We start from the raw sequence: 27727 nt of genomic DNA, 5'->3' as shown, positions 1-27727 counted from the left end.
ACATTTGTCATTTTCCCGTTGTACATGGTTAGCTGAAGCCATTACAAGTTATTACCACTTCCAACTTTGTATCTGAAATGCAGCTGGTGTTATTACCGTATTCCAGTTTGGAAATGGTGGGTAATGGGTTCACGGGCATGCACAGACTTTCCCCTGGCCCTGTTCTCTTTCTTGGGGGCTGGGGGTCTTGCCAGCAATGACACAGTGAAAGCTCACTATTAATAAACTCTTTAGTGAATAGAATGTTTGCTTGGCTGGATCCATGGTGTGATGCAGTCCCTTGAGAGGGTCCATTTCTTTAATTTAACCGTATTTATTTATGTGGCCCAAGCTGATACTCAAGGTTTTAGAAAATGACGGTGCCTGTGTTGGACAAAATCCTCTTTCAACTGGTTATTTCCTGTTCAAATGGAAGAAGAATTTGTAGGCTGGGTGAGAATGCCCTTATGCTTTAGGAATTGATACTATTATAGTAGAAGGTTCCCCCCTCCGGGACTTGAAGCTGGACATGAAAGAGATACAGAATTACTCCAGCGCTAGCCTCTTGTTTTGCCGTCACCTCCCTTTCCCGACAAACCCGGCGTTGTTTATTACCTGCCATAGATTCATCGTTTGGATGGAACTGAGAAGAGAAGTACGATCTTTTAACCCCCGACTAATTGGATTTTGTGTGTGCTCTTGCTTCCCACCTCTGCCACACAGCACACAGCCTGTACTTACCTGTCAAGTGCATGCAGCCCCTCACGTGCCTGTCTGCTCATGCGCCCAGCACATATACATCTCCTCCGAGCCATAATCCCCCCTCTACCCCCACCCGGCAAAGGGCTCTGTGCTGAAGCAGGCGTCCCTGGGGGATTAGGCTCCAACGGGCTTCCCAGCAAGGTTCTTTTATGACCTGGAAGGGCAGCGTTTCGTGTCCACTGCTCAGGAACCCCAAACTAGTGCCCAGCAAGGACCAGACAATTTGATTAGAAAGAATGACATTTAATGGCTGGAGGTGGGTGGAGGCTGAAATACAAATCTTTCAAAACCTGTTCTGTTTTCTTCCCCCCACCCTTTTTTTTTTTTTTAATTTTTTTAAACCCCCAAGCAAGAACCTGATGTTAACACAGAGCTCACACAGACTTTTGATTGTGCCTCAGGGTGGGGGCTGCTTTTTAAAGATTTCTGTTCTGCAGACATTACATTTTACTCTTACAGCATGGCAGGTGGCAAAGGGTGCAAGGAACAGGAATCAGACCGTTTGTTTCCTGTGCACCCCTGGCGTCAGCTACAGGAGGCAGCACTGTGGGGCCGGGGCACTTGTGTTTGAACTTTGCTTTACTGGAACCCGACTGGGAAGAGAGGAGGCTGGTGTCAGTGAGTGTTTCTGTGTGCCAGTTTTCTCTTTCCCCGGGGAGGCAGGGAGGCCAGGAAGGTCATGCTCCAGGAGGAGAAATTACTAGCTCGAGGTCACCATTGGGGTTAGGAACGAAGTGGCCCTTCTGCCCTACCTGCCCGCCTAGAACCTAGCCCAAGCCCTTATGCAGCCAGCTTCCTGGAGGACAATGCCAGGCCCCCTGCTGGAAGGCAAGCCGCTGTCATACTTTGTGCCTGACTTTCGGGGGCCTTTTAGGCACCATCCAAAGACTTGGTTTTATTAAGTGGGGCGTCTGATGCCAGTGCCTCAAGGGAGGGTGGCATGTTTCAGCCCAGCCTGTCTTCGTGGGGGCCATCTATCCATGCATGCTCTGAGCAGCACTTAGCACACCCAGACCTGTAGCTGGTACTTGGAGTTCAGAGACGAATGGTACATGGCCCCTGCCCTCGGGGAGTCATGGGGGCCGGGGGGCATGGCCCCACCCATGGCCACAGGTCACCAAGGGTTTCAAGCGGTGTGCCATCCACATGCCTCCACATCCCTGGAACACTCTGTCCCACTCCATCCCCTTATCCTGCTGTAATTTCCGTCAGCGCACTTGTCACTACTGGAAGGACGTTTCACCGTGTCTGTTTGTCGTGTGCCTTCCCCACTACAAGTCAGCTCCATGAAAACCAAGATTTGGTCTGCGTTGCTCCCTCACGTACCCCAGCACCTCCACAAGGCCTGGCAATATGGTAGATGCTTTCATAGGTAAATATTTGCCTAATGAACAGAACGCTCTTGCTCCCCATGCAGTGCTGGTGAGTTCAGGATCGCTTGGTTCCTGAGCGTGGTATCTGAAGAAAATTCGTGTGTTGCGAGGTAATTGGTGCTGGCTAAAAAAAAAAAATTGAGGAATGCCGTAGGCTCTAACGTACGATTTATCACAAAGCTGACTGTTTGGCTGCGAGCCGATCATGTGACATCTCTGGATACCTCAGTCTTTGCAGCTGTGAAATGGGCATAGTCCTCTCCCCCTTGCCTTTCCCGCGATGGGTATGGAATCGTATGGCTTACTAGGTACAAAAACATTTGGTAAATAAGAAACCCTATATCACTCCTTTAGTGAAAGGCCTTTATTTATTTATTTATTTTTTCATTCATTCATTCATTCATTCATTTTAGAGAGAGAGATTGCAAGTTGGGGAGAGGGGCGGGGGGGGGAGAGAAAGAGAGAGAGAGAGAGAGAGAGAGAATGAGAGAGAATCTTAAGTAGACTTCACACTCAGTGTGGGGCCTGCTCATTCCCACGATCCTGGGATCATGACCTGAGCCAAAGTCAAGAGCCAGACACTTAAGCCACTAAGCCACCCAGGCACCCGACCAAGGTCTTTAAAAAAAATGTAGCCTGTGCTTAGGTGGGCAAGAGCTTTTACCATCGTCTGTGGCCCATTCCTCCCTACGAGACCTCTTCAGTTAGTGCATTTGTTGCTTTGCTCTTAATTTTAAAACCCCATTCCCAGAAGTGGGTTATTTCTGCAGCCTGTGTCTGTGATTCCAAAAAAGAATCATTTATGCATTCTGAAGCAATCAATGGACCAGTTTTGGGTGAGATGTTTCTTCCTGCTTTTTCTTGAACAACAGCAGCAACAACAACAACAACAAAGCAAACCACCGAAACCAAAACCCAGCACTATTCAGGTTTCAAGAAGCCCCAGCGTTTCAGGTGAAGGCCAAGTTCCTGCCAGTCACACGTATGCTTAAAACCAACTTTATCCTCTACCAAGAATGCACAAGTGGATTTATTTTTTCTTCTTTTCCAGTCCCAGATCCTTTACCTCCTTCCCCTTTGAGAATTTGTGTTCCTTCTGCTAAATTGGCTGTGGTTTTGCTTCAGCTGGCAGCCAGTTCCCTAGTTATTTTTCCTCTCTACCTGAATTTTCGTAATATCAGCATCCCCTCAACTTGGGATGCAAAGGAAATATTTCAGCCTCCCATAAACAAGTCCCAAGATGTCTTCTTCACCAGATTCTAAAGCTGCAGGTTACAGGGAAGAACATAGTAAAGTAACATCTAAAAGGTTGTTTCCAAATCCCTTGGAAGTAGTGATTCAGAAATGTAGCTTGCTCAAGAATTAACAAGCTCCCTGGGCAAGTCTTAATCACAATGAGGTTTGGAAAGCACCACCTTCTTTTGAGATCTGCACCCATCCCCAACATTTGTCCATGTAAAGACTAGAGAGGCGGACCCACACTGTCCCCATCCTTAGCTGCTTTGGAGCCTGATTCCAGATGTGCAAGGTCAGCTGATATATTGGAAAATCCAGGGAAGAGAGGTCTGTACCCAAGAGGTTAGAGATGGCTTTTGGAAGTGGACCTGGGTTCACGTGACTGTTACTTGGCTGTGACCTTGAGCGGCTCCCTTGGCCTCTCCATGACCCAGACCCCCTCACCCTTGAACCTGGCATAGTCCTCACAAATGGGTTATTGTTGCTGTCGCCCATCAAAAGTTTGAAAAATACGGCTATGGAGGTCCCACTGCAGGCATTACAATGAAAAATGTTATCGACTGCATCCTCTTGGCTTTGAAAATCTTCTGTTGTGCTTGCTCAGTCTAAAAAAAAAAAAAAATGCCTTTGGAAGAAAATACTGGGGCCGAGAGCCCTCTTGCTACCTCAGGTGCGTTGTGGCCGTTTGAATTGCAGAGTCATTTACTAAATGCGGGTCATATAGGCAGAGTTTCTTCAAAAATGTAATTGCTCCCGTTTGGATTTTGGCATCTGCATTTTTGTTTTACAGCAGTAATAAAGCCCAGGGATTGGATGGGATTGTAAAACGTGGGGCGGTGGGGCAGACCCGTGACCCAGAGGCCAGTGTGTGACAGTGTGGCTCCCAGGTCAGCTGTGTCTTCATCCTTGTTCCCCAGCATCCTTCCCTGATGGGCTCTCCAGGGGCCCTGATGAGGGAGAGAAGGTGGCTGTTTTTCCAGAACCCATTAGAGCAATTAATGCAGGTTGAAAGCGGTGAATTGACAATATGGGCAGCTGTACTTCAAAAAAAAAAACAACCCCAAAAGCCTGGAATGTATTTGAACCACATCCGAAATGGTGTGTGAGGCTTCATTAAGAGGCTTCTGATAAAGAAAAGAAAAGTAAAAAGAAAAGAAAAAAGGAAAGGAAAGAGGTCCAGCTTTCCCTCAGAAGTTACCCAGACAGGTGGGGAAGCTGCTGGCAGAAGTCTGGGGAGGGGTTTTCCTTCGGGCGTTTGCATCCTGCTGGCCAGTGGAGGGTGTGGTGTTCTGTGGTGCGTCTGGGCCCAATGTGACCTTCATCCCTCTCCTGCCTCCTCCTCTTTCTCCTGGGGGAGGGGGGCAAGCCCATCCCAGGTTTCCCCAAACTCTCTTAAGCCCTCTCCTCCTTCCATGAGTCCTTTTGGTCCTGAGGTTTCAAATCGAGATGCTCAGGTTGCCCTCAGAATCTTTCCTCTCTTCCCCCTCTTCCCTTCCTCTCTTCCGTGTTGTCTCTTGGAACAGAATCTGGGCCTCCTTTTGGGGTCTTTATCTTTTTTTATTTATATTTTCAGCTCTTGTCCAGTATTAGGAATAGCATTTATTTGCTGTGGAAGTCCTGGCTCATTTCTGACCCCTCTGACGGCACCTCATCCTCTTGCCCACGAGTCGTGGACATTTCCCAAGTTAGGAGCCTTGACTTGCTCCCCTTCTCTGCAGTCTCCCCGTTGGGGATTGCACCAGCCCCTGTGAAGTTAGACCCTCCAGGCCTGATCCCTCCCCAGCCCCTGTCAGACCACATTTCTACAGGGGCCTCCTCGCTGTCTGTCTGTCTCCCGTCTTGCTCATCTGCCCACTAGTCCATTCAGCGTCCTGGAGGGCGGGCACGCTTTCTGAATTGGTATCTGATCAAGCTTTGCCCTGCCTGGTGCCTTGTAGTGGAGCCGAGAGCCTGCTGATGTCCAGGCTGCCCGTGATGCGAGCCCTTTTACCTGCAGAGAGTGCTTTTCTCTGGCTGTTCCCTAAGTGCAGTCCACCCTTGGCCAGACAGGCAGCGTCCTCTGAAACAAGGCATTGTTTCCCTGCACCCGTTGACACCCACGGCCCCTGTGAGGTCCTCCCATCACACCTGCCCGCCCACCCTCAGCTACCCCATCCGCGGGAATCCTTCTCTTCTCCCCTCGAAGCTCCTTCAGCGTAGTGACCTGCCTCACTTGTTGTGACACAGATTACACATCTCCTGGTGTTTCCTTCAGTTGCTCTGCGGCTGATGATAACTTTGGTTTTGAGGGCTTACCACAATCCAGACGGTGTTCTCAGTACTTTCTATGTATGAACTCACTTGAACCTCGTGACAGCCCGATCAGGTTCAAAGCAGGTACCACTTTTGTTGTTTTTTGTGCAAAAAAAAAAAAAAACTGCCAAGAGTTTGTCACTTGCCTGTTGTCACAAAGGTGGGAAGTGGCAGAGCTAGGAATTAAAACCAGGTTTTGTTGACTTGAGGGAATGCCAGAGAGAGGCGGCGTCCCATGATGCTTCAGGCTGGGCTCTGGGGCCAGATGCTCTGGGTTCAAACCCAGGTTCTGCCGCTTTGTACATGTGGGGCCTCAAACATACTTTTTTTTTTTTTTCCTTTTTAAAATTTGTTTATTGTCAAGTTAGCTAACCTACAGTGTGGTCTCAGCTTCGGGAATAGATTCCCGTGATTCATCACTTACATACAACACCCAGTGCTCATCCCAACAGGTGCCCTCCTCACTGATTCTCCAGTTCCCTTTTCGCTAAAGTTGTAATGGGAACAATGGGAATGATAGTCAAATGGCAGGCAAGTTGCTTACCTTCCCTGTTCAATTTCCTCATCTCTAAAAGGAGGATACTAATGGTCATGCAGGTAACTGCCATGTTAAAGCACTAGATGCATCGATTAATTTGAACATTTAATGATTACCTGCTATGTTCACACCACTAGGTTGGGCTGTTTTCCCACCAGATAAGACTCTTCCTGGTATAAAACACATAGCACATAAGATGCTTCCAAGCTTATAATACCGGGCACACTAATAACTGTGGCCCCTGTGGACGGTCTTCTCTGTGCCCCCAGGGCCATATGGGCATCTTCCCACCAGCTCTCCAGCACAGCCTCCAGGGAGAGGAAACAGCACTGGGCAGAGGAGGTGATCAGTCACCAGTATAGGATTTGAACTCAGGGCTTCTGGCCTCCAAAGTGCATGCTCATTGCCACCTTCTGGTGGGTGTGCAGCTTAGCACAGTGCTGGCCAGAGACACGTTTCACTAAATGTGCATCTCTTCCCTGATTTTTTTCTTTATTGAGATGGCGTCGTAGCCATTCGGTTAGAAAACTCACGAGTAACCAGACAGCCCAGCCCATGAGTGCCCTGCCCCGGGCAAGGTCTGTGCATCTTAGTGACTAGACTTTAGTTTCAGAGGCAGCACTGGGCACTCTTTGCCTTTTTTTTTTTTTTTTTCTTTTCCCTCTCTCTTATCTCTCTTGCCAGGTCCTGACCTTTGTCAGGATTTTATTTTGTTCATTGTCTGTGGAAATTCCCTAAATAGACTAACTGTGACCTCCACTCAACCCCCATTAGGATAAACCTGTAACTTAGGAAGTCATCTCATTGATTGATCGGCGGAGTCTCCGAATCTGTCCATGCCTTCTGCCACGTAGGCATCGTAAGATGCGCACATGGTCTCCCGGACCTCATGTAAAAGGCTGGTGGCCATCAACCCCGTCACAGACTGGACAAAGAAAGGGCCATCTTGTTTGGTTCATAGGAAACAGGAGGAGTAGAGGAGTCTGCCTGGGCTTTTAAAATAAAATGTGGGTGTGTGCATGTACGTTAATGACCCGAGAGATATGGGTTCAATTTAGAGAACTCAGAAACCCCAGGAAAACACAAAGGAAAAAAACTAAAAAAAAAAAAAAAGAAAAATCATCAATAATCTGCTCTACCCAGAAATAATCATTATTGACAATTTTTTTTAACATTTTATTTATTTTCAAGAGGCAGAGCATGAGCAGGGGAGGGACAGAGAGCAAGGAAGACACAGAATCTGAAGCAGGCTCTGGGCTCTGAGCTGTCAGCACAGAACCTGACGTGGGGCTTGAACTCACGAACTGTGAGATCATGCCCTCAGCCAAAGCTGGACGCTTAACCGACTGAGCCACCCAGGCACCCCACTATTGACACTTTGATTGCTGTCTTTCCAGTCCCCTGTGTGCCTGTGTGTGTAATTTGTATTGGGAATTTTCTACAAAACTGCCATTCTGAACGTAATTTTGAGTCTGTTTCACCAGTGTATCACGACTGATAAATATTTCTAGAACATGATTTTTAATGATTGCATGCTACGTCATAGCAAAGAGATGCATGATTTAACTAATTTCTTCTTGTTGGACAGTTCGTTTTTAAACATTGTCCATATTGCTGCTTTAGACAATGTACCCTTGCACATTAATCTGTAAGCACATCTCTAAAAATTATTTGTGCTGCCTTTCCAGAGGTGGCATTGGCTCAGGGTATAGGCAGATTTTTAAGGCTTTGGTAGCTGTTGCCAGATTGTTCTTGGGGAAGAGTTTGTTATTTTACAGTCCCATCTACCAACCTTAGCAATATATGATATGCTTCATTTTTCCCCGGCTTGCCAACCCTGGATATCATATTTCTTTTCCATTTTTGCCAATCTGATAGACAAAAAAGTATCCTGTTTTAATTTGTATAAATAGCGAAGTTGGAACTTCCTTGCATGTTTATTGTTTGTATAGCTGTGTATACACATAAGGTAATTCATAATAAATAGCATATAGCATAATGTTATAAACATATAATGTATAATGTATTATATATGTATATGACATATGTACATTTGGTTTTTTGGTGTATACCTTATTGATTTCCTATGCCCATTTAATCATATTTCTACGTCTTCTGTTCTTTTTCTTTAAGAGGTGGTTGTTAGGAGTAGCTGTTAGATAGCTGATTGATTCACTCACCTTGAATTCAGATTCTTCAGTCTGAGGCTGAATTAAATTGGAAGCCTATCCCTTGTTAACAGAATGCACAGAAAGTGATGAGGGATAGGAATGTTAAGTGTCCTCAAGGAGAATACACCCCATCCATGTATCCACTCATGGACCAAGAAAATATTGATATATAATCAGATTTTTCTGATGGATGGATGTGCTATGGACATTGGTTCAAGACCACAAAAACTCCATTGGAAGCCCATCGAGGCTCATCTTGAGTGATTACCTTTATGACTCCTAGAATCTTGTTAGTTCTTCCCAAAAGAAAAAAAAAAGAAGAATTAAGAGACCAAATTTAAAAGAACATTTGTAAAGCAATTTACTTAAATTATAAGAGACTGAAAGCCAGGCTTAGTGGATAATTGAAGAATTGCATTAAAAAGGAATCAATATCTTTCTGGAATCTGCTTTGTCCTCCCTCATCTTCTGAGTTGTTTTGCAAGGGGGTGGCCACTCTGTCACTATCTTGCAAATTTTTCCTAGCGTTATCCCCAAGGACAACACTTTCTTTTCTCTCTTTGATCCTCACGTTTTTTTCCTTTTCACACAGCCTTGACTCATGGAGACATTTCGGAGCAAAGATACTGGAGATCAGGGGCTTTAAGATGTCAGGTCCTGTTCCAGCCTCTGGGATCCTGGTGTTCCCAGCACTGGAGCAAAGGTTTCCTTCTTTACGCAGAGCCTTTGGAGAAGGTCAAACTCATAAAGAAAAGAGAGTAGAGGGAATGAACAGTTGATTTTTTGAAATCTACTTTGTAAGGCCCCAATTAAAGGCAAATTGAAACGTTAAAAAAAAAAACAAACAACTGGAAAGGAGAAAAGAAGATGCTGATTACCTCACTCTCCTAACCAGCCATCATTTCTCTGCCCTCTCCCCTGGCCTTTATTTCTGTACATTCATATTCCTCGATGGTTGGATAACCTGCTTCTGCTTATTCTTGCTTCATGCATATGTTGCTGGGTTGTTTCACGATCCTTATGTTGAGCTCTATCTCAGGGAACGGGTCTTGGATGGGTTCCCACAGCTGCTTCGCCATCCAAATTGATTTCCCCCAGGACGATCAAAGAGGTGAGGTGGCCACAAAGGGCCAGAGCAGGTGAGCCACATGGTGGCAAGCTTCGCCCCAGATCCTGGCCTCGTGATGGGCACACAGCTGTCAGGGACACCAAAATGATGCCACCGTTCTTTGAGATACAGTGCGTTCTCAGAATACCACTGCCCCCTTAGGTCAACATTCCAGAAGAGTATAAACTACCAGTTTTTGAACTTTTATTTAAGGGAATGTTTTTAAATAACATGATTCTTAGACCAAAGTTAGCAGCAGCAAAGTATTTCTGGGGAGTGGAGGAAGAGAATAGAATGAGAAAGCAGAGTTATTGCCCAAGCATCTGTGAAAAATATCCCTGCCTCCAACTCTGTGTATAAGGTGTCTGATCCTTGAGACATATTTCAGCATTCATTCGTTCACTTGGCAATTGTTTTATTGAGCTCCTCCTATATGATTGGTGTGGTTTAACATCCTCTTCGAATTTTACACATCCTACTTACCTTCTTGTTAATATATTTGTAATTAATATTTTTTCCTACTTCGGAAATAATCGAATGATTTAACCTAAAAGGTACATCATGAAAAAGGCAGAGAGATCAGAAACCGTATTGGAAAGTGTGTGTGTGTGTGTGTGTGTGTGTGTGTGTGTGTGTGTTGCCTTTAATAGGAATAGTATTTCATATTTAAATGGAAGTGTGAGCCTCCTAGCAACCAAAGCAAAAAGGGAAATCCATGCATTGTTTAGATTCCACTGGAGAATTTCATAGTATTTCAGGAGAGGCAAAATGCTTCCTTGGCAGTCAATCTTAAAAGGAAGGCAATGAAAAGAAAATAAAGGAAGGCAATTAATTTCAGGAGGAAGGCAATTTCAATTGTACTTCTTCAGTCTCTCATTTATTTTTATTTTTTTTAATCTTTATTTTTGAGAGTGAGAGAAAGAGAAAGTGAGCAGGCAAGGGGCAGAGAGAGAAGGAGACAGAGAATCTGAAGCAGGCTCCAGGATGTCAGCATAGAGCCTAACATAGGGCTTGAACTCATGATCCGCAGGATCATGACCTAAGCCAAAGTCAGACGCTTAACCAACTGAGCCACCCAGGCGTCTCCTTTCATTGTCTCTCATTTTATGTGGAATCACCCATGATGTCCCGTCTTTCGTATCTATTGACACATCTGTGACCCAAACAGAAGAATCCCCTGACTTCTGTATCTACTGAGAAGCATATAAATAAAACAATCACCATGTAAGTATGTTGAGATACGTAGTTTGAGAGGTAGGGAGCAGAAGTGCCACTAACGTGGAGCATTTGATGCTGGAAGCAAGGCCAGTGGATGGTCAGGAGACGAGGCTGGCCAGGCAGCAGGGCCAGCCGCACAGGCCTGAGACACACTGCGAGGAGTTGGCATTTTACATCAGAAACGATGGGAGAGGCTGGGCAGGGAAGGGGTAGGGTCCGCTTGCATTTTAAAAGGATGTCCTGGCTGCTCAGCAGAGACCGATTTTAGAGGCTGCGAAGCTGTTGCAGTTAGTGGGCCCTGTAAGAGGTAATTAACACAGATAAAAATGTGATGCAGAGAGAAGGAGGTCTGAAGACAGGGCTAATTAGGGCTTTGCTTTCTCATGACATTAGAAGACTCCCCTGGGGCAGAGAGTCCGCACCATTAACTTCTGTCCTCCCTCAAAGTGGGGCTGAATCGGGAGGGTCTTTCCAGCCCACATGGCCGTCCCTGGCACCAGCTCAGGGTTCAAGAGTTCAGGGGCTCTCACTTGTTCAAAGCCTGCAAGTCCCACACCCCCTCCTCAGACCCTCTCCTTGTCCGTCTTGTGAGGCCAAGACAGAGGGTTGGCCCTGTGCATCGGAACCCCCTAGCACTGCTGGTGAGAGAGGCACAGGTTTGGAAAGTCCGAGATTCAAATCCAAGTCCTGCCTCTTGTCCTCTTTGTGACCTTGCGTGAGACACGCCCCCACCTAGACTCTCTTTCCTCATCCATGCAATGGGAAGAATAAAATGTGTGTCCATCCCTGTAATTTGGCTATTACCAATAGTATTAGCCACGTTTTTTGGCACCTGCTACACAGCATCCTGAATGCTACATGCTTTGTGTACGTTGTCTCGCCGGCCCTCATTTTGTCCCCAGAGCAGCTCCGTAAGACTAGGCATTAGTAGCCCCTTTCAACAGGTGACAGAGCTGAAGCCCGAGGGCTTAAGTAAATTGTCTACAGTCTCAGAGCCAGGAAGAGATAGAACTTTATTTGGGAATGGCTTTCTAGTGGGTATACCTTTCACTGAAAAACTCTTGGGGGTGGGAGATCCTCACCCTAAGATATCTTTTCATGTTAGTGCCTTGCCATTCTCTAGTTTCCAGGTGCAGTTGGAAAATAGAGCCAAGGTTTGCCTTAACTGGGAGATCTCTGGGGCCTGTGGAAGAAAGCATGCAGGAGAGTGGGTCCCTGCACCAGAGTGAGCTCTACTTTTGGAAAAGTACTTTGGAAAGCCCCATCCAGTCCCATCCACAGCCCCTGGGGACAGGGGATCTCAGGCCTTCTATAGGCACAGATGTCATAGTGCTGCCCCTGCAGGTGCTTGTAGGAACTACAACAGGGAGGGACGTAGCTGCATATGAAAAAGGATGCACTGCCCCCTGCCTCAAGGATTCCACTCATCTCCCATCTAGAGAATTAGACACACGTGTGCTTCAAGATGCATGAAAAAGTATGTTATCGCAGCTTTGTTTGCACTGGCAAAAAGTGAGAAACAACTTAACTGTGCAACAATAGAGGAGTGAGAATTCAGCGGTGGTGCATCTCTGCCAGGGAATGTGCCGTTGTGCAGAAAGAAATGAGCTTAAGGTCATTGAACTGGCGAGGAAAGATCCTCCAAACACATCTTTTTAGCTGGGAAAAAAACACGCTGACGAAAAGTTCAGCGTAAGTCAGTTTATGTAAACATCACTCAACAGTAGTCTTGTACGTGTATGAAATGCACAGAACATTCGGGAGGAACGCACAGTGGTCATCATGGATGCTGGGATGAGACTTCCCCTCTAGATTCCCTATAATAATCCCGCCTAACCCCTTGCAGCCCTGACCTGTGTTCCAGGCATTAAACACTTCATGGGTACAAACTCATTATCTTCAGAACCACCCTGTGATAGAATACCACTCTTCACGGAAGCTGGGGCACGGACTGGTGACCTGCCCAGGGTTGCCATTGGCAGGTGGCAGAGCCGGGAGGGGAATCTCTGTAGCCTGGCTCTGGAGCTGTGGGTCCCAGCCACCCTTTTGCTGGTCTCATCAAATTCCACGCGTGCTGTGCCCGAGGTGTGTGTGCTCACATGAGCGTGGAGAAGCACGATAAGGCTGCCTGAGCCCTGGTCTAGGACACTGATCTTTCCGCGGCCTCATTTGAACAGATTCCCTGGGGCTGCGTGGCATTTCGAAAGCTCAATAAATATCTTGTTGGAAGAGGTTATAAAGAAAACAGAGCATGCAGTGTGCCTCTAGGAATGTATTTTGCTGCTGAAGAGACAGGATGTATGAAGGTGATACAGCGTCTGTCGTATACATGGCAACGAAAACGTCAAAGTGAGCTGGGCGCTCTTGGAGGAGGAGAGTCGGTCGCGACCCAGAGAGGTTTCCTGGAGGTGTGGGGAAACTGGCTGAATGTCAAAGGCAGGGCAGATAGGAAGAAGCGTGGATTAAAGGAAGAAGAGGGAGGTTGTGAGAGGGAGGCTAGAGTTGCCGGTGTGTTTGCGTCCATGTAGATGAGAACTTGAGAGAATTCTGGGGTTTGTGTTTGGGAGAAGGAGCTGGGAAACTCAGGAAGAAAATTCACATTTAGTACCTACTATGTGCCAGGTGCTATATACTATATGTAGACACCCTTCGTTATCTTTTTTTGAGGTTTTATTTATTTAAATAATCTCTACACCCGACATGGGGCTCAAACTCACGGCCAGAGATCAAGAGTCACGTGCTCGTCTGACTGAGTCAGCCAGGCACCCCTACATTATCTTAATAATGCTTACAATAGTCGCATTTTATTTTTTAAATAGTTTTTTTTTCTTTAATCTTTATTTATTTTTGAGAGAGAGAGACAGCGTGTGAGTAGGGGAGGAGTAGAGAGAGAGGGAGACACAGAATCTGAAGCAGGCTCCAGGCTCCGAGCTGTCAGCACGGAGCCTGACGCGGGGCTTGAACTCACGAACAGTGAGATCATGACCTGAGCCGAAGTCGGCCGCTTAACCGACTGAGCCACCCAGGTGCCCCAGTAGTTGCATTTTAAATGCAGAAACAAGCAGCTCAGCCAGCTAAGTATCTTGATTTCACCTCAGGTCATGATCTTAGGGTTTGTGGGCTCAAGCCCCTCGTGGAGCCTGCTTGGGATCTCTCTCTTTGATCCCCTGCTTGGGATCTCACTGCAGAGCCTGCGGGGTTCTCTCTTTCCCCCTCTTTCTCTGCCCCTCCCCCTCCATCTCAAAATAAATAAATAAACTTGAAAAAAAATAATAAATGCAGGAACAGGCCCAGAGAGGTAAGGTACTTTGCTGTGTCACACAGCAAGTCAACAGCAGAGTCGGGGTTGGTGCCCAGTGAGTCTGAACCCAAAGCCCCTGCTGACCAAGGTGGGGTCAGGAAGAGCAGGCACGCATCATCCTTTTCTCTCTTCCTGATGACGAACCTGAACCTGGGTCTTAGACCAGCTCCCCCCTCCGGAGGTGGGGCATTTCTGTCCCTTAGAAGAGAAAACCTTGCCCCTCGAGGTCTGTGTCCTGAGATAAGCTGCATGACTCACTGTGATGTGCCCTTACTTGAGACTGTTCTAGAAGACTTCCTTTGTACATGCCCCTGAGGACAGTCATCTGATTGTCCTGTGACCTTGTGGTCCAGTTCACACTTGCACTTTAGTGTGTGTTTTTGAACACAGGATCATACACACATCTGCCGTGTTAACACACAACCCTTGGTCCCCTCACACTGTGACCATCTCCAGTCTATTTCTCTGTTCTCTGCTGAGCGGAGAATCGCGTCGCTTGGTCTGTGATGTTGGGGTTTGATAGTCAGCTCTGAAGAGCTGAGTGAGGCAAATTTGCCTCCTGAGAGCGTTAATCCAAGTAGCAAGTTATTAAGTTTGAAGACATACACATATAATTTACATTTCCAGAATCATAACATGCTGCCTCCACAGTCATCTGGTGATGGATAGTATCTGAGCCACGCCATCTGCTGGGTCAGATGGAGATTTCGCTATGATCTGACTCGCAAGCCCCAGGTCAAGTTTTACCAGCAAACGCGTGGTGACAAGTGTGGGAGGAGACTGCTCTCATGACCCTGCTGCTTATGGTGGACTCTCCCTAGATCTCACTTTTTTTTTTTTTTTCTTTTTAGCCACAGCTCCTTGAACTCTTCGGTGACAGGCACGGTGCTGTCGGGCTCCTCTACCTAAAGAGAGAGTGGCATTATGATCTTCATTTGATAGGAGAGAAACAGATGAACAGAGAGGTTCGGGAACTTGTGTGGGGTGACACAGCTAATGAGCAGTTGGTTCAGGAGACTGGCTGATTCTGGGGGTCGCCACGCAGGAGAGGGACATGGCTGACAGTCCCCAACTGGCACAGGCAGAGCATGCGGGTTGCTTTAAGTCGGGTGTCGCACAGGACTTGCGGCACCTGCCAGATCAGAGACACACAGCCACCGTCTCACTGGAGACCGTCTCCCCAGCCCTCAGGTCCCTTGGGAGGTCCCCTGCTGCCGATGACAGTGCTGAGGTGCAGTGTGCATCCTGCCACACCGGATGCTGCATCTGTCCTTCTGGTGTTTTCTTAAACCCTCGTGGTCCCTTCCAACTGGTAGGGAGCCTCAGAGCCCCCAGTCTCAAGATCTGGTTCAAGGACCTGGGAGCAACCTCAGCCAGCGCAGTCTTGAGTACTCCTTAAACAGGGCGTGCTGAGGGCGGGGCTCTGTCCCTGCATCTCTCTGTGGCCATGACTCATGACCGTCACGTGGGTGAATACAACCTTTTCTTCTAGAATGTAGCCACTAACCAGAAGACATTAAAGTTTAATACTGGGGCAGGACCTCAGCAATTAGTGAGTTCAGCCTGCTCACGGCCGGTTGGCAAAACCGAGGCTCAGTGAGAGGAGACATAGCCCCCGACCACCCAGGACCAGCCAGCAAGCCAGTGGTGCAATGGGGACACGCCTGGGTCTCTGTTTCACAGCAGGAGCTCTTTCTAATTTCCTCTGCCCCCTAAGCTGCTTGCTGTGGAGGTTCACTGTGGCCAGAGAATCTGCTAGTTCTTTTGTGAGACGAATGGCCTGGTGCACGAGGTGGTGGTGGCAGTGCGTGTGGGGAGCGGGTGCACAGCTTAGCCGGGGAGCACTCATCAGCCAGCTTTCTTTAGGAATTCACTTCTCGGTTCAAAGCCACTCTATTTTTAAAAAAAACAACTTTTGTTGACATTTATTTATGTTTGAGAGACAGAGTGAGAGTGGAGGAGGAGGGGCAGAGAGAGAGGGAGACACAGAATCCCAAGCAGGCTCCAGTCTCCCAGCTGTCAGCACAGAGCCCGACATGGGGCTCGAACCCACGAACCGCGAGATCATGACCTGAACCGAAGCTGGGTGCCCAGCTGACTGAGCCACCCAGACGCTCCTTCAAAGCCACTCTTAAAAACAAGCAAGTGGTTGGTTGTAAAAATGGAGACAAAGAGGCCTTAAGAAGACAGAAACCAGCTTCTCAGACCATCCTCCACCCTCTTGCCTTCCCCGCATGACACATTCAGGTTTTAGCTAAAAAGGGCAGTGGGTGGAGCTGTTTGTGCAGCTTCCAATGGTCACTGCACCCAGACCATATTCCGAGAGCCTGTTCAGATGTCACGAGTGCTGTTTCGGGAATCTTGTTTTTGTTCGGTTTTACCAGAAAAAAATAAAGAAGGCAGCAGTGGAGGATGATACTCTTGTTCTCCAGGACCCACTGGAAGCCCACATTTACCCAAAAGGCCAACATCAGAGGTTCTGGGATGGTCGAAGCTTGAGTGGCCATCAGAATTTCTGGCCCCAGTCTTGTGATGGGGAAACTGAGGTTCATAGGGCGGGGGGCTTGCCCAAGGCTGGCCTCTTGGAACTTGGCTGTATGTTTTGTATTTGTGCCCTCTCTGTCCCTTCCCATGTTGGGATCCCAGGGTCCCCTTTTGTAAACCACTGGAGGCAGGCAGCGCAGGAGATTCGGTGACCGCCCCCCAGGCCCTCCCTGGTGCCAGCTCTCTGTGGCATTCTCATCAAAGGCATTAACCTCCTCTCCGTTCTCAAGGTTGCTGCTTGCCTATTTATAGAACTGACCAAGAGAATTCCACTCTTGCCAGAGGTACAGAACACATATCGTGCTCCACGCCTCCCCCCTTCTTGTGTAAGTCCCTGGACAAAGCTTTTCTGCACCTGGTTTCCCTTCTCGATGCAGATGCTCCGGGAAGAGAGGCGAGCGGGAGCTCTGCCACTTACAGAGCTCCTACTGTGTGCAAAGGCTCCAGACCTCATGCACATGGGTCTCATTGAATCCCCGCGGACCCTGAGAAGTGGGTATTGTTCTTTCATGGCGCTGCTTGGAAAGAGGAGGCGCCAGCCCAAGGACTCATGACTAACAAGTGAGAGACGTATGGCTTCAATGCAGTTCTGCATCAGTCCACAGTTTCTGTTCCTTTCCCTTGCATTTCCGATTCTGGCCCAGTCGTCTACATCAGACGAGTGAGGTGGCCGCAGGACAGTGCCTGTGCATATTACAGTTTCTTCTGGGCCCACATATGCACTTTCTCACCCCGTCAGGTCAACCAGGCTTTTCTGAGGCCCTGCTGAGCGAAGCAGGCTGCAGGAGCCATGAGGATGTGCCCACTTGTTCTCTCTGGGCCTGGCACATGGTAGGCCCTCAGTCAACGCTTGTGGAGCGAATGGTGGGGCTCACAAGTGAATGGTAGGCCTGGCCTCACAGTGTGTCAGGGGAGGGAGCAGAGAAGAGGCAGGCCAGTTGGACCGGCCCCCAGCCAGCAGCGCCCTGGTGGAGGAGGGAGCCCTGGGCAGGGGAGAGGGGTCAGGAAGGCAAGGTGGCCTCAGAGGGTCCTGCTGAGGCAGCTCCTGCCCTGTGACCCTCCCCCCCCAGAAGCCTGCTTGCTCGATAGCCTCTCCATCCTGCCCCCTAGAATTTAACACAGGTTTTATCCTCCCAGCTGTTCTGTCAAGGGAGTCCCCGGGAATGCTAAAAGAGCACGAAATCTCTCCCTGCTCATCTTCTCAGAAATCTTTTTTAAAAGCAGCCTTTTGGACAGTTGCCATCCTCTCATTATGCCTCCACCAGGGACTGGCATTTAGCTGTGGAGTTAAGGGACCTGGAACCTCCCGGCCTAACCTTCCTCCTCCAGCAGAGGCTGTCCCGCCAGGGCTCCCTGCTGCGCTGGAAAGCTCTTTTCTTGGCCCCCTTTGTCCAGAGTACTGGGGAGTCTGCAGAATGCAGTACGGGGCCCATCCGGGCAAGCTTGGGGGGGTCAGAAAGCGAAGCACTCCGCTCCCCCTTTTTGGACTTTCTATCAAAAGCAACGTATCCTCATTCTGGAACTTGCAGGGAATATTGAGAAACGGGAAGGACAGAATAATAACCGCCCATAATCCTGCCGCCTAGAGAGACACACAATTGGCATTTTGGCACCATTACTCCTGTGTGATTTTTATCTTAACATAACTGAGGTCATACGGTAAGATACAATTTGTGTCCTTTCGGCCCCACCTCGCAGTACAACAGATCACATATCCACAGCATTACAAACTCTCTGTGATACTTTTAGAATGTGGTTATAATGCCAGCATGGGCTCCGTATGTGCAGGTTACCGTCAGTTTGCTCACACAGCCCCCCAGTTGCAGGGTTTGCTGTTAATCCGGGTGCTAAGTGACTGTCCCTGCATAAACGGCTTCATCTCAGCTCCAGGTACGCTGTGGGAAAGGAGGATGGCCAGTCTCAGCTTCCAGCCTGGACACAGAGTCCGGGCTCACCTTTCCATGTGGTGGTTCCATCCCCAGATCAGAAAATGTGGAATAAAGGTGGTATCCACGCTCAAAACTAGTTGCTGTGGAAAAGGAGCCCCTCGCTAGCTATGTGGACAGGTGGTTTCCCTCTGTTTCTTCATCTGAGTAATGGGTCTCTCTCCCAAGAAGATTGGATTCCATGAGGATTTCAGGAGATAAAAGCATGTGGGGCACTGAACAGGGTGTTTTGCACAGACAGGCTCTTTATAAATGTTTAGCTCTCATTATCCATAGTTTTATCTCTTGACTGTCTTGTCGGGGTCATTAAGACCACCGCCCGGGTTCCGTGAGGGCTCACACGTTCAGCGTATAGTTGTGCTTGTGGCTAAGATTTATTACAGCAAAAGGATACACAGCAAAATGAACACAGGGAGCAGGTGCAGGGGGCAAAGCCTGTAGGAAACCAGGCACAAGCTTCTGAGTTTCCCTTCGCTGAAGGATGAGCACGGAATGAGCTGTGAAATGTTGTCTCCCCAGATGCTCATAGAGACTCAGTGTCAGGGTTTTTATTGGGGTCTGGTCACATAGGTCCCCTCTGCCTGGACCCACATTCCAGAACCCCCCTCTCTCCCCATAGTTTGCAAGTAGCCCAGGCATGGTGAGCCAGCCTTATCCATTAGGGAATAGGAGGAACACTCAGAATCCAGGTTCCCAGATGCCAGCCAAGCAGGGCTTCCTAAGGATGCAGTGTTCAGCCTGCTGTGTTAACTCTTCTGCACAGCTGTGCTGAGAGATCGTATTTCTTATGTTTGGACCACTTCAAGGCAGGGGTGGGACAGATGTCTCCATAGGACAAAAACCGAGAGCTAGAGAAAAAAAAAAGGGGTCTCGGGGGTTGGCCTCCTCCTCCATGCATGGGGTCCTGAGAGAAGTAAGTTCTGGGTGTGGGGAGGGTGGGCCCTCACTGCCCCCCTTCCTGCTGACTCACATATCCCTCTCTCTCTCTCTCTCTCTCTCTCTCTAGGCTCTGAAGGGCTCCAAGAAGCTGGTGCTGTCTGTGTACTCAGCGGGGCGCATCCCCGGGGGCTATGTCACCAACCACATCTACACCTGGGTGGACCCCCAGGGCCGCAGCATCTCCCCGCCCTCAGGCCTGCCCCAGACCCACGGCAGCACCCTGAGGCAGTGCGAGGGTGACTCGAGGAGCACCCTGAACCTCCTGCAAGGCGGGGATGAGAAAAAGGTGAGCTGCCCGGTGATGGCCCCGGCAAGCTGGCTGGGCATGGAGGGCCGGTGGGGGAGGCTGGCCCCCTCGAAACCCCGTTCTCCTGACCAGACCCAGAACAGGGAAGCTTCTTGGAGGCTGGACACAGGAGCTTGGTTCTCTCAAGTTTCTGTCCTGCTCTCAAGCCCCCTGAAGGGTTTCATCGTGTTTTCTTCTCTTTTTGACCTGTGCAGTGTATATTCTGATGCAGGCTAAGATCCTGCAACCAAGGAGCCCAAAGACTGTGGCTTAAATGGGATCCTTTATTTCTCCCTGACACAGAACAGAGGGGACAGTCTGGCCGGGTGCCGCCGCTCTGCTCCACGTCTTATTCCGGGACCCAGATTCCCTCCATCGTCACCCTCTGGGAGCTTGGCCCTTCTGATGGTTGAAGCTGCCCCACCCTAGCCCCTGGAGCGGAAACGGGAGGAGAGACAGCTCAGACCGTTTCAGTTAGACACAGTTTAACTTCTCAGTGGTCCAGACCCAAGCTCAGACCGTTTCAGTTAGACACAGTTTAACTTCTCAGTGGTCCAGACCCAGGCGCATGGGCACAGGCAGCTGCCAGGACTCTAGGCTCCTCAGCACGCCTTTTGCAGCTGTGGGTCTTGGGTTGTAAAGAACAGAAGCTGGTGCTGGTCACCTTGTACAGAGCGAGTATTTACTGGAAGGATGTGGGCAGGGACTCAGGGTGTAGCCTCCCAGAGGGAAGGGATTCCCACTAGGTCACTTCTCTGCCTCCTTCCCCTGCAGATGAGTAGCCCAGGGAGGGAGCGCCTGATTGGCTGCTGGGGAGGGCGGGGCACTTTGACTGACAGGACCACCAAGACTATGGCAGGTGGTGGCAGGATGGTTGCCCAGAAGAAGGGGAGCAGGGGCATCAACAGAGGCCCCCTTCCAAAGCCCTCCTTCTCTCACAGCTTAACTGTTTAAAAAAAAAAAAAAAGACGGAGAGATGATTCCTCTAAGTTCTTAAACTTTGTTCTGGATGCTGTTTGCGTTGCACCCCATGGTTGCTCCTGAGACCAAGAATGTAACTCCTGCAGGCAGCTCGTCCCATGTTTTAGGACCTCCACCCTGACAGCCCGGAGGCCGCGTGCCTTGGGGCTCCGGGCCAAGCAAGGCTTCCATCTGGAGACTCTTTTTCTCAGCTCTGCTTTTCTGACCATAAGAGCACAGCGTTCACTTAGCAGGTTTTGTGTTCTTTGTGCAAACGTCAGTATGCAGGCTGTGGCAGAGGGGGCCGCGACTTCTGTGCTGGGTGATGAGTGGCAGGGTGGAGCCCCCTGGCCTTCTGCGTGGGGGCCAGCGCGGGTGGGCACGGGTGGGCTCGGACCCCTCCCCACCAGGGGATCCGTGTTGCTCGGCAGCGGTCTTGAGAAAGCAAGGCTGCCTGTGGCCTTGAGTCATTTTCACGGCCGGCTTTCCAGGGTTGGCCAGAGAACTTGCTTTATCTTCCCCTTGAGCCCTTTCCCTGCGTGGGGCCTGGCGCCGATGGGTGCTGGGTTCTGTGCTTACAGCATCCTGGTGAATCCTCATGGCTTCCCTGCCCTGCAGGGTAGCTGTCCTTATCCACATTTCAAAGCTGAGGAATCCAAGAGAGACTCAGAGGGTACTGTGGCAACTAGAACCCATTCCACGGGTCGCCCCATACTTAGTGAGCACCTGCGGTGTGCTTGATGCTGTTAGGGGAGGGAGGAATAGAGAGAGGGACAAGAGAGGTGAGACCCTGCTCTGGGGAAGCTTCCAGTGAGTTTAGAGTTCATGGGAGGAGTGAGACAGTGATCCAGAAAGGAGCATAAGCGAACAAGATCATTACGATGGTGAAGAATGATGGAAGAGAGTAAAATCAGGAGAGAGGAGTAGAGAGTGAAGGAGAGGGAGGCACTGCTTCAGATGTGGTGGTCAGGGAGTGCCTCTCTGAGGAGATGATTCTGAGCTGAGACCTGTGGGGGGAAGAAAGAGCTGCCATGTATTCTGGGGGCTGAAAATCCCAGGTAGCAAGGACAGCATGTGCAAAGGCCCTGAGGTGGAAACCAGCTCACGTCCTCAAGGCTTAGCAAGAAGGGTGCTTAGCAAGAGGGCCCTGTCACTGGAATTGAGCAGGTAGGAGGGCTGGGAGGAGATGAGGTACCCCCTAGGAGTCTTAGAATAACTTACATAGGAATGTGGAAGGCAGAGACTTAGAGAATTGTGCTCCAGGGATCCAGAGGCCTCAGGAGGCAGGAAATACCCTGGACCACAGCAGAGTGGCCTTCACAGACCCTGTAGCTCCAGATAAGCTTCCACCCGCCCTTCTGTTCTTCTTCTTGCCGATGTAGCAAGGAAGTCCCCATTTCCTGTTGAGAGGGATGTGGGGAAATCTCTCCGCGGCCCACACTTCTGTTCCCTGTGCCTGGAGTTTGGCTGGCTCTGACTCTCTTCTCTCCGCTGTCCTCGTCTCTACTCCAAATCACCGTGACCAGACTCCTAGACTTCCCATGCCAAACTTCAAACCTCCTCACCCCCAGCCCCAGGGGACACACGCCTTCCAGGGAAACAAGTTCCCAGTGCAGTAGTGATGTGAAAAATCCCACATGTTGCAGAATTACTTGTGAAAGCCACCTAAGCTGCCCTCCAAAGCTGGCTGTGGCGTTGCAGCCTTTCCGAGCAACGCTGTTCTCCACGCTGAAGCGTGAGAGCCGAGCCGTCCGGAGAGGCTGAGGAAAGGAACAGAAGGGAAGAAAATATGTAACTCTCTGGGAATCAGACCCATCTGCTCTCACGTTACTGTCGTGTCCTCAGAGGTGAATAGGGGCAGGGGGCAGGGGGCAGACAGCATTGCTATTGTTCTAGGCTCCCCATCTGGAATACCGTAGCCGCCACAGCTCTAATAAACCGGAACACATTTGTTGTGGGGGGTTAAATGGGTTAGCGTGAGTGTGACAGGGAGGGTGAGACACTGGAGCCAGGCCACCTGGATTCAAATCCCGCCTCCGCAGCTTGCCAGCTGTGTGACCTTGGGCAAGTTACGTAAGCGCTCTGAGCTATTGTTTCCATTGGAAACAATGGTAGGGGCAGGGGCTACTCTCCCCACCACTGTGTAAACTCCGTGGCAGTAAGGACCTTGGTTCCACGCCCTGGCACACTCGTAGGGCCTGGATCAGTGCCTGGCACAGTGTAGGTGCTCGGTGTTTATTATATGAACGAGTGAATTAAAACGAAAACGCCTTGCCAGCCGCCGGGTGCATGGTAGACTGAAGGTCAGTAATGTTTGCTGGGTTTGAATCCTGTGGGATCAGACCTTGGCACGCCGTTCTCTGCAAAGTTACAGGGGAGGGTGTGGCCACCTGCTTCCCAAGTTGCTATTTTTGTTGCGATCTGAAGAGCTGCCTCTGGCGTGTGCCCTTGGGGGCTGGTGCCCAACCCATCAGTCTCCAGGGAGAAAAGGCACATTCTTTGTCACCTCTCCTTCACCCACAGGGGAGGTGACACTCATCCAAGCTCAGCAGCCCTCCAGGCCTTACACTTTGGAGTTCTTTCCCGGTTAGCTGAACCCCACTTGAAAACTGAAAAATGGTTTAGGGGCAGGGCGTAAAGCCACAGTTCTCCGAAGTGTTGCTGGAGCACATGGTAATCATATTTCTAATGTTTTGCAGAACTACCGTACCGTTATCCACAGTGGCTGTACCAGTTTACGTTCCTGCCAACAGTACATGAGGGTTCCAGTTTCTCCACATCCTTACCCACACTTGTTATTTTCTGTTTTTTGGGTTTTTTTTGTGTTTTGTTTTGTTTTTGGTAGGAGCCATCCTAATGGGTGTGAGGTGGTAGGAGTTTTTTTCCTGAGCAGTTTTCTTCATGGTGGACCTTTGTGCCTCAGCAGAGCAAGGACGTGCCCAACATCACACAGCTGGGAGTGGTTGGTGTTCAGGGGCAGGGCCAGATCTGTCTCTTTCCGAGCCCTCTGTCCTAATGTTGCCCTGTGCCATGTCCCCAGTGTGAGCAGCCCAGAGGAGGCAAGCTGAGGTGCCTCAGTGGCACATGCCCAAGGTCTCATGGGATATGCTCTGTAAAAGGGATAGGGAGAGTGCTGTGGTGTGTAGAGGAGGGAGATCCTGCCAGCCAGAGATTTGGGAAGGCTTCCTGGAGGAGGTAACGTTTGAAGTTTGGCTACATAGCAGTGGAAGGAACAGTGGTCCAGGCAGAGGGAAGGGTGTGACAGTGGGAAGGAGGGCAGAGAGAAAAATATGGGTCTTGGGACCCCCCTCCCCACCACTGGTGTCCTGTGTGAGTTACGCTTGGGGAACAGCAGGGCTGGGATGACAGACTAGGATAGCCTGTGCACCCTAGGGGACATTTTTCTGCAGGCAGCAGGGGAGGGATGGTGAAATTGATCCCATGTGTGCTAGGACCTTTATGAGATCGCGAAGGAAAGGGGGTGCTAAGCTCATCTTCAAAGTAGGGGGTGGGACTGGTCGAAGTAAAAACAAAACCTAAGGAGCCCCTGGAGCCAAAAGTGACGTTTCCGGTTTTAGTCAAGATGAACTTCCAAGGGGGAAAATAAACCTTGGGGGAAGGTTCCGGTGCTCCGATGGCCTTCTCTGTGTGTGGATGTTCACAGTGGGATCGTTTATGAGTTGGACGCAGGGGATGAGCTCATTCCTTCAAACGGCTTGAAGCGGAGGACGGTTTGAGAGTGCTCACGGGGCTGGGATGTGGCAGGAGAGAGGAAGCGAGAGCGGGGTGGGTTACCAGCTGTCTCTGGGGCACAGGGGATGAGCACAGTGTTCCCAGGTCCTGCTCTGAGGCAGGTGTCCCCCCACCTACCTGCCCTTGAGTCTGAGCTTCAGGGCACAACGAACTGTTCTTGGGTTCTCAGTTTGAAGGGGCAGTCGCTCCGGGAGGGCACATGCGGGACACCCCATGGAAACAGGAGCAGGGCTTTCAGAGGAAGGCTCTTTCTCCTGCTTCTGCTGTTTCCACAGGCCACACGTACGTTCTGTCACCGCCTTTTCTTGGAGAAGGGTTATCAGTTGGGTGATGGACATCAGAACCAGTGCGAGGGAACCCCAATATCCCAGCAGTTTTCCTCCGCACTGGCATTTTCCGATTTCGATGAGGTTTCGTAGAATCATCTGCCTCTTTTACAGAGAGAGAACACAAGAAGGCGAGGGGCAGAGAGAAAGAGAGACAGAATCCCAAGCAGGCACTGCACCCTCAGCACAGAGCCCGATGAGGGGTTTGAACTCATGAACTGCAAGATCATAATCTGAGCTGAGATCAAGAGTCGGATGCTTAGGGAGCCTGGGTGGCTCAGTCAGTGTCCGACCTCGGCTCAGGTCGTGATCTCACGGCTTGTGAGTTCACGCCCCGCGTTGGGCTCTGTGCTGACAGCTCTGAGCCTGGAGCCTGCTTCGGATTCTGTGTCTCCCTCTCTCTCTGCCCCTCTCTGCTCATGTTCTCTCTCTTTCTCTCTCTCAAAAATAAATAAAGTTAAAAAAAAGAAAAGAGTTGGATGCTTAACCAGCTGAGCCACCCAGGTGCCCCAAATCATTTGACTCTTAAGCTAAATCTGTCTTTGCAGCTGGTACCAATATTCCCATTTTCCAGATGGAAGAATGGAGGTGCAGAAAGGCTGAACGCATTGCTGCAGGCCACACAGCCTGCGAGGGGTGGGGCCGCATTGTCCTCAGATCCTGAGTCCTGTCCTGGTGGGCACCTCCTGGTGCCTGACAGGGAAGAGTTCCCCTGCCTCCGCTGCTGTCCTCTGCTGTCCTCTGGCTCCACCTCTTCAGGGCTGGCCTGCACACGGCCTCAGCCGAGGCCCCCTCCGGCTGCTCCCCGCACCAGCAGCCTTGGTCAGCACCTGGGATTCATTCAGGGGAATGATGGGGGCAGAAGCAGCCAATGGTAAGGTTCAAGTGTCACCCTCCTGGGTCGTTTGCCCCTGAGCAAATGGGCAAGTCCCGTTCCACTGTGGTGCCTTCTTCATCCCTCGGCCGCCACGCCATGCCGAGCCATCAGACCAGGTAGCAGCTCTCCAGACTCACTTCAGCAGCCACAGACACAGGACGCAATCTGCCCCTTGACTCAGGCCGGGACCTAACCTGGTGCAGGGTGAGCAGGGCCTTTGGGCCTGGGGTTGAAGCCTGGTTTCTGAACTTCCTGATTGTGTGACCTTAGACAAGTCACTTCACCTTGGGTTGGTCACCGAAGCCTCCCTGTCCACAAGATTGGGGATAGTCCCGGCAGGCACGAGGGACTGTTCAGGGATCAGTAATCGTGTGCATAAGTGTAGAGCACAGCAGTGCCTGAAGCGTGGTCATTAATTCCAGTAACCACCATCGTTTATCGAATGCCAGCGAGACGCAGGCGACCTCTCATATCTCTTCATCCTGAAACGTTTATTGAATACCTACAGTGGGCCAAAAACCGTTTTGAGTATTGGGAATACAGCAGTCGGCAGCCAAGGACAACCTCCTTCCAAAGCTTATTATGTTCGCGCGCGTGTGTGTGTGTTAAAATAAGTGATGTGTAGTGTGTAGTAAATGGGATAAGCAAGAAAAGGGCATGGGGGACACTGATGAGTGGGGTGATTCTAGAGAGGGGCAGGGAAGGCCTCACTGAGGAGATGATGTAAGATCTGAAGTCCATGAAGCAGTGGTTGTCTGGGCCGAATGTCCAGGCTATGGGATGCCTCAGGTGTAGGGCTCGGTGGCTCCAGGTGTGGTTTGCTGGTGAGTCTGTCCTTCTTCTGGCTGGCTTTTGTCTCAGGCTCGTTGCTTCACAGCTGCAGAATGGCAGCTGCTGCTCCTGCCATCACATCCTCTCACGGCTGTGTCCAAAGCAGAGTGGAAGTGGGGCGGGCAGGCAGAAGGCCCTTCTCTTCCTGTGCCTATGCCTCTCTCTTCTCTGGGGGAAGAATTGCTCCCAACATCCACCAGCAGACGTCCTTCATCGTGTCCATTGGCCAGAAGTGGCCCAGACTACCCATGTCCCTGAAAGAGAGGAACCAGGTTGGCCTGGACTGACTTCATCTCTTGGCGCTGCTCTGTTCCTTTCTGGGTAGGGCCAGGGTTCAAGGGCAAGGAGGGGAGCAGTGCCTGCTCCAGGTAGGTTGTACAAGTCTCAATTTACTGATGGGGAAACTGAAAATCACAGAAGAATTGGGCCTTGCCCCACAGGTTCCCAGGAGTAAAGGGCAAAATCAGGATTTGAATTCAGGCCTGTGGAAGGCAGCACAGCCTGCTGGTTAAATGCCTGGGCGGGCCAGCTGCCGACCGTGTGGCCTTGGCCACATCATTTTACCTCTCCAGCCTCAGTTTCCTCATCAGGAAAATGGGGGAAACCACAGAGGAAGAGAGAGTATTAAATGGGATAATGCATCCAGTGCCTGGATTTAGGAAATACACCATACACTAAGTGACCAATTAATTTCATGAGTTATTATTCATCTCATCAGTGGGAATGAATGCACACTTTTCACTGTGCTGGGCTGCTTCTCACAGCTCAGTGTCCTTTCCCATAAGTGATTTTTTTCCCCCTCTCAAATGCTGGTTGAATTCTAGCAAGTGATTGAGGCAGATTACCCTGTAGTTGATAGGACTGTTATTACAGTTCTGTGATAAAGACTCCGTTTTATTCCCACGTGAAGAAGGATTTATGGGGAGGTGGCAGAGAGGCAAGGAGGTTTGTTTTCATCCTCAGCGTGCAGAGGGGGCAGCCGCAGACAACCGTTGCTGTCTGGGTGTCACGGGGCTCCTCTTGACTCTCTCCTCCCAGAATCTTCAGGTCTCGGAGCTGGAGAGCCCGGGTGGGGGAGGGGAGCGACGGACTGCAGGCCACCGCATGAGCTGGGCTGGAGCCTTGGTGTGGAGACCCCAGGCCCTGCAGTCAGAGCACAGAGGAAGGGGCCCACTCTGCGGGCAGGGTAGGGGGTCCGGATGAGAACTGCCCACTCTGTGCCCAGCCTGTCTCACTGGCCTCCCCCAGGTCTGAGCCCCCTGCCTCTCCCACTCCACCGCTGTCTCA

At 50.2% G+C, this 27727-nt stretch overlaps 1 protein-coding gene across 5 annotated transcripts in view; it reads left to right on the top strand.

Moving 5' to 3' along the window:
• The window catches only part of WHRN (whirlin), a 95323-nt gene that overhangs the window by 6506 nt on the left and 61090 nt on the right, over window positions 1-27727 (top strand). For all 5 annotated transcript variants that reach the window (XM_019454060.2, XM_019454059.2, XM_019454058.2 and 2 more), the window contains exon 2: window positions 19475-19693. In XM_019454060.2, the coding sequence (XP_019309605.1) occupies window positions 19475-19693 (219 nt within the window). The remainder of the gene's footprint in view (window positions 1-19474; window positions 19694-27727) is intronic.

This window comes from Panthera pardus, unplaced genomic scaffold, assembly GCF_024362965.1.
Source record: "Panthera pardus isolate Hobbes unplaced genomic scaffold, ASM2436296v1 HiC_scaffold_20, whole genome shotgun sequence".
NCBI lineage: Eukaryota > Metazoa > Chordata > Mammalia > Carnivora > Felidae > Panthera > Panthera pardus.
The sequence above is the reverse complement of the archived record's forward strand: the minus strand, read 5'-3'. Positions and strand labels throughout refer to the sequence as shown.